This window comes from Culex pipiens, chromosome 3 (genome assembly GCF_016801865.2).
Source record: "Culex pipiens pallens isolate TS chromosome 3, TS_CPP_V2, whole genome shotgun sequence".
NCBI classification, from domain to species: Eukaryota; Metazoa; Arthropoda; class Insecta; order Diptera; family Culicidae; genus Culex; species Culex pipiens.
In genome coordinates this window covers 92,763,070-92,775,365 of record NC_068939.1, presented here as the reverse complement: position 1 = coordinate 92,775,365, position 12,296 = coordinate 92,763,070, and the positions used below count along the sequence as shown (strand labels likewise).

The 12,296-nt window shown below is 38.2% G+C and overlaps 2 protein-coding genes across 3 annotated transcripts; one reads left to right on the top strand and one right to left on the bottom strand.

Moving 5' to 3' along the window:
- Positions 1–3,559: 3,559 nt before the first annotated feature.
- LOC120413382 (tRNA (guanine(37)-N1)-methyltransferase) lies at positions 3,560–5,570 on the top strand. Of its 2 annotated transcripts, none has more exons than XM_039574180.2 (4): positions 3,560–3,666; positions 3,722–5,090; positions 5,155–5,310; positions 5,367–5,570. In XM_039574180.2, exons 2-3 carry the CDS (start codon positions 3,749–3,751, stop codon positions 5,223–5,225), a joined length of 1,413 nt encoding a protein of 470 aa, XP_039430114.1. In that variant the 5' UTR covers positions 3,560–3,666; positions 3,722–3,748; the 3' UTR covers positions 5,226–5,310; positions 5,367–5,570. The 2 variants fall into 2 exon arrangements, with proteins under 2 accessions (XP_039430114.1, XP_052565402.1); XM_052709442.1 differs by having other exon boundaries at positions 3,581–3,666; positions 3,779–5,090.
- Positions 5,549–6,650, bottom strand: LOC120413385 (uncharacterized). The gene is made up of 2 exons (XM_039574183.2): positions 5,890–6,650; positions 5,549–5,832 (listed from the first exon to the last, which is right to left on the bottom strand). Exons 1-2 carry the CDS (start codon positions 6,578–6,580, stop codon positions 5,678–5,680), a joined length of 846 nt encoding a protein of 281 aa, XP_039430117.1. The 5' UTR covers positions 6,581–6,650; the 3' UTR covers positions 5,549–5,677.
- Between the last annotated feature and the right edge of the window lie 5,646 nt (positions 6,651–12,296).

Genomic DNA, 12,296 nt, shown 5'->3' with positions numbered 1-12,296 from the left:
TATATTCAATCCAAATTATTTTTTTAATCAGTCAAGGATGCCTATTTGGAGTTGGGAGACTGGATTTATGGTGATTTGTCAACAAATAACATTATTTATGTAAATTTTTCGAAAGGTGTACAAACTTTTTTTGCACCTTTTTTATTTTCGTAATAGTATTTGTTATATAACTTTTTATAGAAATCATCTTTTCATGAGCTTTTTGAAGCAAAATGTTTGGCATGAGTTTCTGAACAAAACGTAGCACTAGGTTCCTGTCAAACTTTAAATTTTTTACATGTTTCATCACAAAATGTGCATAGTGCCCAAGGGGTGTAAATACTTTTTTTACATACTGTATGTCCGGAAGATTGTAAAAAGGGTGGTTTTTGCAAGAAAACCTATCATGTTATACATTTTCAGAAAGGTATTGAAAAGACCTTTCCAATGAGCCCAATACATTGAAGATCTGATAACCCTATCAAAAGTTATTAGCACTTAAGTGGTATTTATACACTTTTTGGAGGCCGGATCTCAGATATTTCAATAAAAATGATGTCCGGGTCCATCATGCGACCTATCGTTAATTAGATAATCAAAAGACCTTTCAAATGAGCCTAGAACATCGAGAATCTGACAACCCTTTCAAAAGTTATTAGCACTTAAGTGGTATTTATACACTCTTGAAGGCCGGATCTCAGATATTTCAATTAAAATTATGTCCGGGTCCATCATGCGACCCATCGTTAGTTAGATAATCAAAACCTTTCAAATAAGCCTAAAACATCGAGAATCTGACAACCCTATCACTTTAGTGTTATTTATACTTTTTGGAGCCCGGATTTCAGATATTGTGATAGAAATATTGTCTGAATCTTCCATGCGAACTATCGTTGGATAGGTTTTTTATCAGACCTTGCCGATTAGCCAGAAATATTGAAGGTCTGTGAACCCTATCAAAAGAAAAGAGTAATAAAGTTGATTTGATAAACATGTTAAGGGGGCATGTTACTATTTTTTACTGAATAAATTGACTTTATGAATGTGAGGAAGGCACCAACCACCTAATGGTGGATTAAGTAACGTTTTTCTAAATGTCCTACTGTAACAATTTTGCTTCGAAACACTGATGATTTGATCAATATTTGCAGACATGCAGCCTCTGAACAAAAAACAAATAAGAAAAATTATATTTTCTAAACCAAATAACGTCAAGTATTAATCTCAGCAGCTTATGTAAACATATATGGATTTCATATTGGCGTAACATTCCTCTTTGGCACAAATCCAAAGAAAATAGGGGAAATATACCCTTTCTAATCAAACACCTATCTTCGTCATATGAAGAGTTTGATGCTCGAATTAAGCTCCAAAAATACTATTTAGGCTGTAAACTTACCAGCAACAGCACCGCCTCAAGTAAGCACGCAAATGTATGCCACTTACTGGCCAAAAAGATCAAATTTAATGCACTTTTGATCATAATTTCTATTTTGCGATACAATTTCTCATCATTTTGGTGGCACACACATCCACACGCAAGATGAAAGCTTAACTGCCTAACGAAAGTCTCCATCAATATCTTTTCACTTGCTCTAACGTTTTCAAAGCGCTTAAGATATATAATTGCTTCCATCTATCGGCAACATGTTCTTTTGCACATTAGTTAGTCACCAACTTGAAAAATAATCCCGAAACATGTAAATAATTAGCAAGCGCCAAAAAAAAAACAAACGCGCCAAGTCTTTTGACGTTTGAGTTTTGACTACCAATTCCAATCGAAGGCTGAAGAAACCCGAGCGAGAAGCGAAGGCAAATAAAAAACAAAGGGTGGCCACCAACACCACCAGCTGAAAATAGGAAAATGGACGTGGTCCAATCGGCCCAATGCATTCGACTGATTAGAATGCGTTTGCGAAATAATTTGTTTTAATGCTTGTTAAAGGAATCGCATAACTTTAAATCAAAGTGAAAATAAACAGAAATGTTCACAAAAAATTGCTCTACTCGTTGGTGTACTTGGTTTTAGTAAATTTCAAGGAACACTCCAGATTATCCGGCATCATTCAAACACGACCGCTTATTAGGTTTAAAATCGGTATATTTCCTCTACAAATCCTCCACCCTAGCCTCTTGTTTTTGGTTTAAAAATGCAAATTTATTTGATTATTTATGTCGTGAGAAATAAGTCCTAATTGTAAACCCTTTTCAGATTCCAATCGTTCTGTTCGAATTAACGTATCCGCCTTGTATAATATCGATCACGAGCTTACTCAAATTTGGGTACTTTTTCCCAGTGGCAAGCAGACATTTCGACGGTAACATTTCAAAAGGCATCATGTACATTTTGACACTTTCTGGGTTATTGCATATTCTAAAAGTACTCCTAATAAGCTACCTCTCCACCAAAAATGAGCAAAAGTTACTTCAGTAAAGTCTGTTAAATCATGATTTTTAATAAAGTAACATAAACAAAATCTCTGGCATCAGCAGTCCCTGTTTATATAGCCCTGTCAACCTGTCAAACAAAAGACTACATAAACCTCGTGACGAAAAAAAGCAACATGAACAAAGCGCCATGTACAATCGGCGAAAAAAAACGAATCATAACAAAGCGTCCCCCTCAATGACAGCAGGGTGATATAGACGTTGGTGATTTCAAAAGAAGTTATGTTTGTTTTTCTCAAATAAAATTACAGAAATAATGTTTTATTGAATTTGGATGATCAAGTATGAATAAAAGCAACGTTTTTCATCGTTTGTTATCATTAGAACATCTCCAGAGTTTTTTTTGAAAAGGACCAATAAACTATTGTCTTTCATATGTTTATAGGACCTAATCAAAAAAAACTCCAGATCTTATTTTGCTTTTATATTAAAATGGGAATTGAAAATGGATGCTCAACATTCAAATGCGTTTTTCTCAAAACGCATGGTTTGTACATGATGCTTTTTGAAATGTTGGCGTCGATTTCTTAGTGGTGCATGCCGCCCTGGATGAAACTAAACTTTCTAGAAAAGTAAGTGAAATTAGTGGAAAGTGTATCTTGTTCTTTTGGTACGTTCGTTTGAAGAGCCGGTGCGGCACTGAGTGCCACACTCGGCGGTGCCAGTTTTGGTTCAATCGAACGTCATTTGTCAGTGCGCGTGGAACTCGCATGAAACTGAAAAAATATCGAGTGCGGCACTAGAGTTTCAGTTCCAAGATGGCGGCGAAACTCGTGCGGAACTAACGCGAGTTTCTTCAAACAAACACTTTGACAGCTCTGAGCAGGGATGCCACATTTGAAGATTTTCGAGCACAGGCTCAATGCTCAAACGTATTGTTTTGCCATGTTATTCGATGATTTTCAATTAAATGAATTACTCACGAAAAAGATAACAATGTTTTGCTTCTCTTGCCAAAAACAGATTTGTAAAATATTATTTTGCCATCAAGTTAAACTCATTTGCGTTTTTGTGATGTGCCCGAAAATCTTCAAAATCTGGCATGCCTGGCTCTGAGTGCGGCACTCAGTGTGGAACTAGCCATCAAACGAACGTACCATTTGTATCTTGTTCTTGACAGTGACAGTTTCCTCGCGTTTCAAAATAAACTAATCCAACGTGGTTTACAGTCGCAGATTCTTCAAAAAACAGCTTTAAAAGTATCGAAACTGCTTTTTAACAATATTGTTTACTGCTAAAGTAAGTAATAAGCTTTTCCTAAACTCATAGTGATTTTTCGCAAACCAGTTTTTAGTTCTTAATCCATGCTTCCTACCTGCCGATGCGGATTCCCAATTTGTTTACCAAAAAGTTCTCGCGACTATTCCCGGTTCCAAGCCGCTGGCGGCATTACTTTCGCAACATGGACAGTCCGGATCTGAGACCACCGGCCGCAGTGCGCGGCATGACCGTACTGGAGAAGGAAGCCTTCAACAAGCAAGTCAAGGTTCCTTACTTGAAGGTTCCTGGTGAGCTAAATTTCAATACCGTTTGTTTGGCGGTTAAAAAGTTGCTTCTGAAGATGGAACGCTACAAGCCGGTTCGAACGGAGGAAGCTAAAATAATACTACATCCGGCGGGGGTAAAGAGTTGGGATGATCTGAAGGAGTTGAAGCTGGATGGGCTGGACAGTGACTGCTTGGGGTGGCAAGAGATTCAAATCGGTTTCGACAACTGGAGATACGACGAAATCTTCCGCGCCGTGCTGCCGGAGGACAAGGAAGGATTGTCGGCCTTTTCGAAGGTTGGCCACGTAATTCATTTGAACTTGAAGGATCACCTGCTGCCGTACAAAGGGCTGATTGGGGAAGTCATCAAGGATAAAATCGCCACGTGCCGAACCGTTGTGAACAAGCTGGACACGATCGACAACACCTATCGGAACTTTGCCATGGAGCTTCTGGCCGGGGAAGAAGACTATCAGGTGTCGGTGAAGGAGAATGGAACCGTTTACGAGTTTGACTTCTCGAAGGTGTACTGGAATCCGAGGCTGAGTACGGAACATGAGAAGGTGGCCAAAATGTTGCGCAAGGAAGATATCCTGCTGGACATTTACGCCGGTGTCGGTCCATTTAGTATTCCAGTGGCGAAGAAGGGGTGCTCCGTGCTGGCGAATGATCTCAACCCCGAGTCGTACAAGGCACTCGTTAATAACTGCAAAAAGAATAAGGTCGAAGGCAGAGTAAAGTGTTTCAATCGCAATGGGATCGATTTCATTCGAGAGGAGGTAAAGACGTTTATTGTGGAAATAAACAAGAAAGACGATTTCAAAGGAACGGTCAACATCACGATGAATCTGCCAGCGTTGGCGGTGGAACATCTGGAGCATTTCGTTGGTCTGCTAAGTGATGAAACTGTAACGATTGTACACTTTCCCCTGGTTCACGTGTATTGCTTCGCGAAAGGAATCGAGGATAAGAAGGACATTGCCCGGCAGATGGTGAAAGACAACATGGGAATCGAACTCGGGGAAAATCTCAAAGAGATTGCCTTTGTTAGAAACGTCTCTCCGAACAAAGATATGATGCGAGTTTCGTTCTTCTTAACGAATGAAATTTTGTTTTCCAAACGTGAACTCAAACGTGATCGTGAAGTAGAAGACGAACATTCACCTAAAAGACAATGTAATTGAGATTTTTACGATTTTCATGTCGAAATTGATTGTATTATTTGTCTCCTTCGTTTCAGGTTTGGACCAGACTGCGCAAAATGGCCAAGAGGAGCACAAAAAATCGTCAACAGGTGAAACAAGTAGCTAAGAAGGCGAAAAATGTCTTTGCCGTTACACAAGGCAAGAAAAATAACACGAAAAAAGCAAAAGAAGTGTCGACGAAGTTGAAAAAGGTAAATTACCTTAACATACATTCAAAACTGAAGCAACTAATTGAACAAACTTGCAGATCAACGTCAACGCCAAACGAGAGAAAGCCGACAAGAACTTCCAGGACCTGCACGCGCAAATTGTGTCGAAAAAGCAGAACAACAAGCCACCGCCGAAGCCACTTCCCGCGAAGAACAAAGCCCAACCCAACACGAAGCAGATGGAGGCCGATCTGGACAAGATGCAAATGTAGCGCAGGACTTCAACTAGCGACAATCTTCAACTGTATATTTTCTCCCTTCTCCTGGTAAGAACAAGTTTCGCTTCTTCTTAGTACAATCAGATCTGTTTTGTTGGTTCGCGGGTCAACGATGACTTCCCTGCCGGCTTTCATTCGCGAATCCAGAAGTAGTAAACGGTTCCTTCGTGCCGAGTTTCCTGCATAATGTGCAAATGGCGCAGCATCTGAATTTTGCCGTTGACCTTTTTGTCAATCAGCCGTCCCATCTTCCGGGCGATGTCCCCTTGCGTGACAAATTTGTGATCTGCAATAAGAACGGGATTAAATTTTACCTTTTCGCCACTTCTACACTAAAACTTACTGGGAAAAGCGGCCTGCTGCAGATTGAACGCCTTCCACAGCGCCAAATCCTGCTGATTCGTGATGGCCTTTTTGTTCTTGTACAGCAGGGTATATTTCTCCTCAAAACACGCCACCACCACCGTCTGCAGAAAAGTCACCAGCTCGTCCACACTTTCGCGCCCTCGCATGTACTTTGGAATCTGCTCGAAATCCTCCTGGCTGATGACAACGTTAAAGTCCAAAAACGACAAACACCGCGGCTTCATTTTCGAAACAAACGGCGAGTTCTGATAATCCAGCAGGGTCATTTTCCTATCCGTTGTCAGCGAGGCTGCCGGTTTCAACGAGGACACGGGTTCTTGCTCCACAGCCTGTTCACCAACGTTGCCGTTCTGAACCGCCTGCAGAACCTTCCTGCCGTCGCCGCCTCCGCCATCGGTCCGATCGAGTTGTTCCAAGAGGTGCAGAATCAACAGCTCGTTCAGGCGCATCTTCCTGATGACCTCCGCGTATCGTGGGCCCAAATCGGTACGGAACCGCTTGAGGCAGTTTTTGGCTTGGTTGACTGCGTCGGAACATTCGCGCGCTTTGTGGTGCAGATTGTTTAGCTGCCTAACAACCTGGGACCGGCTTGCCTGCAGATCGAAGAATGTCTCTATTCGATTGATTACGTCCGCTTGTTTTGCTAGAAGTGTTTCGATTGACTCCATTTGTTGGCATTAAGTGTGCAACAAAGTTTTTAAATAAATGAAACTTCGTTTAAGTTCACGGCTTTGAAAACAGAAAATTCAAAAATGTTTGTTTAGTAAACAAGATGATAACGAAAGGTGTCACACTTAAGAAATTGTCAAACTGTACCGTACACGCTTCCAAACAACTAGACAAAATAAGGAAATAATTTACTCGAAGAGAAACGTGGTGATTATCGCACTCGATCGTAATTTCTCGACTCATGATCGAGATTTCTCGACTCATGATCGAGATTTCTCGATCTTAATTTGTCAACGGTAAGTCGTAATTTGCCGATAGCAGATTGAGATTGGAGAACCTGGAGCTTATTAGAGAACGGCCATCTCAAACCAAAAGTACCAATTGAAGCACGAGAACTGTCAAACGGAGGTACCAATCGAGCAAAAGATAAAGGATTAATAAGCTCCAGGTTCTATAATTACGATTACAATTGGGTACTAAAGCCCTATGTCAATTTTTATGTACAACGGTAAAAAACACGATTTAAAACCATTTCTGATCACTTTTTTTTTTTCATTTAAATGCAAAAAAAAAATGACAAGACAACATTTTTTCGATGGATCAACTATGGTCCCCTTGGAACGAGCTGTCAAGTAGGAACTTTTCTGTCAAGAAGGACCGCGAGGTTAATTTTTCAAAGTTGATTTAAAAATCCATTTTAAACTCTTTGTGTTAGTACAAAGGGTCATTGTACTCAGAAAAATAAGCTTTATCGCTGTAAACAATAATATCAGCAATCTAAGCTTCATTTTAGGACCCTATTACGATAATATCTTGAACTATGTACTAACGACAAATGACGACCGACGATCGAAAAAAACGATATTTACTATTTGTTCACAGTTTATTGGGGGGAGGTGTCCACGTGCTTCCATCCCGCCAGTCCATATGTATAGCCTTAGTGTTGTGTTCACTGTATTTGATATTTTGTGAACCACACCGTATGCTGTACTCGACAGATATGGACTGGTTCCCGGCCGTGCTGATGGGTCTCGCAGCTGGCTAGTTGAACGTACCTGTTAGAACATCAAATCATGATGTTTTATCCTTTTGTTTCCTTAGTAACAGTAGCAGGGGCGCCGACTCTGGGGGGGCACGGTACTTTTTGCCCCCCCTAAAATTTGGCTGGGGGGGCAGCCCATACATTGTGCCCCCCCCCCAGAAATTTTGGAAGAAAAATATTCTTATATCAAATATAAAAAAAAAATCACAGAAATAATTGAAAATAATATCTAAAATTTAAATGGAACATTGTTTGTACACACGGATAGAATTCTTGTAAACGAATCCGTAAAATAGTTCAAAAACGTTTGTTGTTTTCGAAATCGCTGAAATTTTTTGAACAAAATCGTTTACAATTTTCTGGATTTAGATGCATTTTTATTCTAAGTCGACAAAATTTTATCTATACCACTGTGCTCTCTAGGAGAATCAGTAAGCTTAGTACAAGAGCACAGAGTCATCGGTAAAGGATTTGAGAGATGTCGTCAACATAGATTTAACGGATTTGCTCATAAGATTTCTATCTTTGCATGTTGTTTCAAAAACAAAACCAATGTACTTTTTCCATAGCACTTCATCTACAATCAAACTTACGCAAACTCTTGCGAAAACAATCATCATGTTTTCAAACGCAACATTCTGCGATTTGCCATTGTAGATCAGGATTTAGCGAATATAAACAGAAACACATTTCAAAATGGTCATTTGTTGACTGCTTTACATTTACAAAAATGCTGATAAATTCGATAATTTTTTGGGTAATTTTAGAAACGATTTGAAAAGATTTCAAATACATTTGTTAACCTCTAACCGTTCTATACCAATTTTAGCCGAAAAATACAATTGTTTCAAAAAAAGTATTTTTTTGAAAACTAGCGCATCGCTTTACTGAGAAACAGACAAATTAAAACCTAATCTGAGACAATTTCACATTATAATCTTAAAAAACACAAGTGTATCGCATTCTGCCATTTATGTTCGATTTTTAAAAAAATAAAAAGGCTGTAGAAATTTCAACTGCACCTCAAAAAAAAATGCCGAAAAAAAAAAACAGGAAATCAGCATTATTGAGTATTGGGATTCCATTTTAAAACGTTTTTGGTCAAATTCTTAAATTCTTAAATTCTTAAATTCTTAAATTCTTAAATTCTTAAATTCTTAAATTCTTAAATTCTTAAATTCTTAAATTCTTAAATTCTTAAATTCTTAAATTCTTAAATTCTTAAATTCTTAAATTCTTAAATTTCAAAATTTTTTAAATTCTTAAAAAAATGATTGAAATTTTCGATTTTTTTTTAACATTGAATTTTATTGTTATTTCTTAATTTCTGGTTTTTTGATTATTTTTTTTTTATTTTGGAATATTGAATTTTGTTAATTTTTTTTCTAAATTGCAGATTTGAAAAATGGATGTTTTTTTAAATGTGTATTTGTATTTTAAAATTTCTGGTGTTCTAAATTTTTGCTTTTTACTTTTTTTTATTATAAGAATATTTGTATTGTTGAATTTCTAAATATCTGATTATTTTTATTATTGACTGTTACTTCTAGAAAATAAGTGAGAATATGCCAATGAGAAGGAATTCGCCTTCCAAACATATAAAAAATTCCCCCCAATTAACATTCTCAATCACGTTTTAATAAATTATCTTTTTCTAAAAAAAAAATGGATTCCGGATGATAAAAAAAATCGTAACAAAATTATTAAAATTCGTGATATACAAGAAACTTTAACATCTAATCGCCACTCTTACCTATCGATTTCGGAAAACGTCCGTGCCCCCCCAACATTTTGGACTAGTCGGCGCCCCTGAACAGTAGCATAGTTAGTTCAGCAAGGGAAGCAATCGAGAAATTAAAAGTGAGAGTGTGTGCAACATGGAGTTAAACTTTGTGTGAAGTTGCTGTGAAGATTACCATGGCACTTTGAAAAGTTTAACTCCATGTTGCACGCACACACTCTCACTTTTAATTTCTCGATAGTTTGATCCGTTCAGCTGTTGAAGCAATTTCTTTCGATTCAAACTTGTGCTGAACATTGTTGGACTACCTAGACTACTGATCAAAGGAAACAAACACGAGGGTACAAAGGGATAAGCTCCCCCCGGATGGGGCTAAATTGTGGAACGCTCCCAGTGAGTTTTACTGAGCTGCTTTGGACATTTTAGGTAATAGTAGTATGAAAATAGTGAAAGCTCGGTATTAATTCACTGGGAGGTCGTGTAAAAATGTCCGTGCTTGTGAAGTTCTGTTTCTATGTCACTGTTGTGTTAGTTTGTAACATGTTCGACATGAAACTTCTAACCAGCAATGATTAGTTATGCGGAATTCTTCAAGTACGGGAGCACGACGAAAATTAGACGACCCGAAGAAATAGTTAAAGTGATAGTGAAAGCAAATAAATAAAGTGTCAATAAATAATCATAAAGTGAAAATATTATTATAAATATATTTAATATTATATTACACTGTATATCTTTGTAAAACTCACTATCAGAATCTAATGTTTTCTTGTGTTCTCTTTTGTTCTTTTCGTTTCAAACCGAATGAGCGAGCATCTGACTTGCTACACAGCTGCAGGACAAATTAACACCATCTGTGATCAATACCACACCGACTGTCAAGGATTGCTACCAAGCTTGGTGTCCACAGCTATATGTCCAACCGAGAGACCTCCAAGGTCGCAGGGAAGTATTAATTAGTATCGCCTTTTTATTTTTGACCCTTTTGTTAATACAAATTCCTTTGCAGATACCACTTTAAAAGAATGGCTCGCGCTCTGCTTTGATGTTTTGCTTATTCTATCCGCTTTCTACCCCCAATGTGTCCTGCACTGGGGGTGCCTGGGGTAACTTCGAGTTGACCTGGGCCGCCCGAGTAATTATGTCGTAGGTGGCTCGTGTACAGGTTCACTCACCTCTCCTCGCGGCAAGGTTTTCCGTAGGTCTACACTCGAACATGCAACATGGGACAGCATGAATCTTCAGCTGAAGCCGGACGAATGTATTCCGAAATTACAGAATTACAGAATTTACTATTTGTTCACAGTTTATTTTCAAAAATGAACAAATTCAAAAAAATCATAAACATAAAAAAATCTAAAATTCTTAAGTTTACAAATTTCATTTTTTTTGTATTCCAAAATTTCAAAATATTAATAAATCAGAAATTTTAAAATTCTAAATTGCACAAATTCAAAAAAATTAAATTTCAGTGACATAAAAAAAAATATTTTATTTTTTTATTTTTGAAATCTTTGAAATTGTTAACAGGATGCTAAGTCTTGGACAACTTCTGTTCAACTTAAATTTCTGAACTCTACAAGTTGCTTTCTATCGACCTATTTAGGGTCTGCAATAATCGTAATCGTAAGTTACGGCATTTTCCTTTAAGTGCTTCCAAAAACTCACTTCGTGGTGTCTATATGGCTCTGCCTAAATTTTTGAAATTTTTAGAATTCGCAATTCACCATTTTCAGTTTACAGTTTCTTACCAACGGGCCTTGACCGAGTGGTAGCTGAAAATGGAAAGATGAGTAACCCCGTTCTGCGATGTTCAGGTACATCCACAACAGTTGACTCAACATGCTGCGAATCAAAACAATACCGTCTACAATCACAAATTAATTTCCTTTCCCACATTGTCGCGCCCCTTTCTTTTAGCCGTCTCGACTTTGACCCGCGGTGGTCAAATAATTACGAGCCGTTTCCACAGACCATCAGCTAGGTTACACCTTGTCATCATGATGACTAACCAAGCCAACGTAGAGGTAAGAAAATAGGACACTTGCAAGTAACCAGAACCATGCTGTTTTGTCCAAACAGCACTACGGATGTAGTTGGGCTCCTTCCGGGATGTTCCTCGCCTGGGCGTCAACAGACGAGTATCATCAGTATCATCCACCCTTGGCCTGCATTTTTTGAAATTTTTAGAATTCAAACAATATTAATTTTTTAGAGTTTTGAAAAAAAAATTAGGGTTTAAAAAAATATGAAATTTTTCATTTTTTGATACATTGAGAAATTACGATCGAATAATCTTATACTACGAATCGACCACTTACCATTACCGTACCAGTATTAGGTGGTGACAGCCCTCACGCTGCTTCCAATAACGCTTTCAGAATGGCTGAGATCCTGGCGGACCAATTCCGAGGTCATTGGGCATTGTCTGGCTCAACACGAACATAGCATAGCCTAACGTGCGAGTTCAAGTCCCACCTGATTCGCCATTCTAAATTTTTAAATTTGATCCCTGAAACTTCTGCTTTTGAGACAGAAGCTGCAACCATTAAGCCCGATGTCAGTCTACTAATAAGCGACATTTTTAGATTTGGATCGACAAACTTCATACGTGGATTGAAAAATCACGATCCATATTTATAACCCATGAAGTAGATTCTACAGCGCACGTGGTCTAGGCAAAAGTGCTGGGTGTTGCAGCAGATTGATCACTTTTAAGGATTCCGTTTCAATAAAACACCCCCCAGCGCGATTGAAGTCGATTGCGATGTCCTACCTGGACATCAGCCACGGGGCAGAAATCACGACCTGTCCCAACATATGTTGCGTTGTTCAATAGATCGTCGCCGAGTGGAAAATCCACCTTAATTGAATTAAAATACACTCTCGAAACTCAATAAAAATCAGTTCTATAAAGAACACACTAATCTGG

What these genes read in the sequence shown, in the direction of transcription:
- LOC120413382 (XM_039574180.2), top strand. Translation starts at nt 3,749, where the DNA reads ATGCGGATTCCCAATTTGTTTACCAAAAAGTTCTCGCGACTATTCCCG. An exon ending in ACATTCACCTAAAAGACAAT is followed by an intron (nt 5,091 to 5,154) that starts GTAATTGAGATT and finishes CCTTCGTTTCAG; the next exon opens with GTTTGGACCAGACTGCGCAA.
- LOC120413385 (XM_039574183.2), bottom strand. Translation starts at nt 6,580, where the DNA reads ATGGAGTCAATCGAAACACTTCTAGCAAAACAAGCGGACGTAATCAAT. An exon ending in GCAGCAGGCCGCTTTTCCCA is followed by an intron (nt 5,833 to 5,889) that starts GTAAGTTTTAGT and finishes TTCTTATTGCAG; the next exon opens with ATCACAAATTTGTCACGCAA.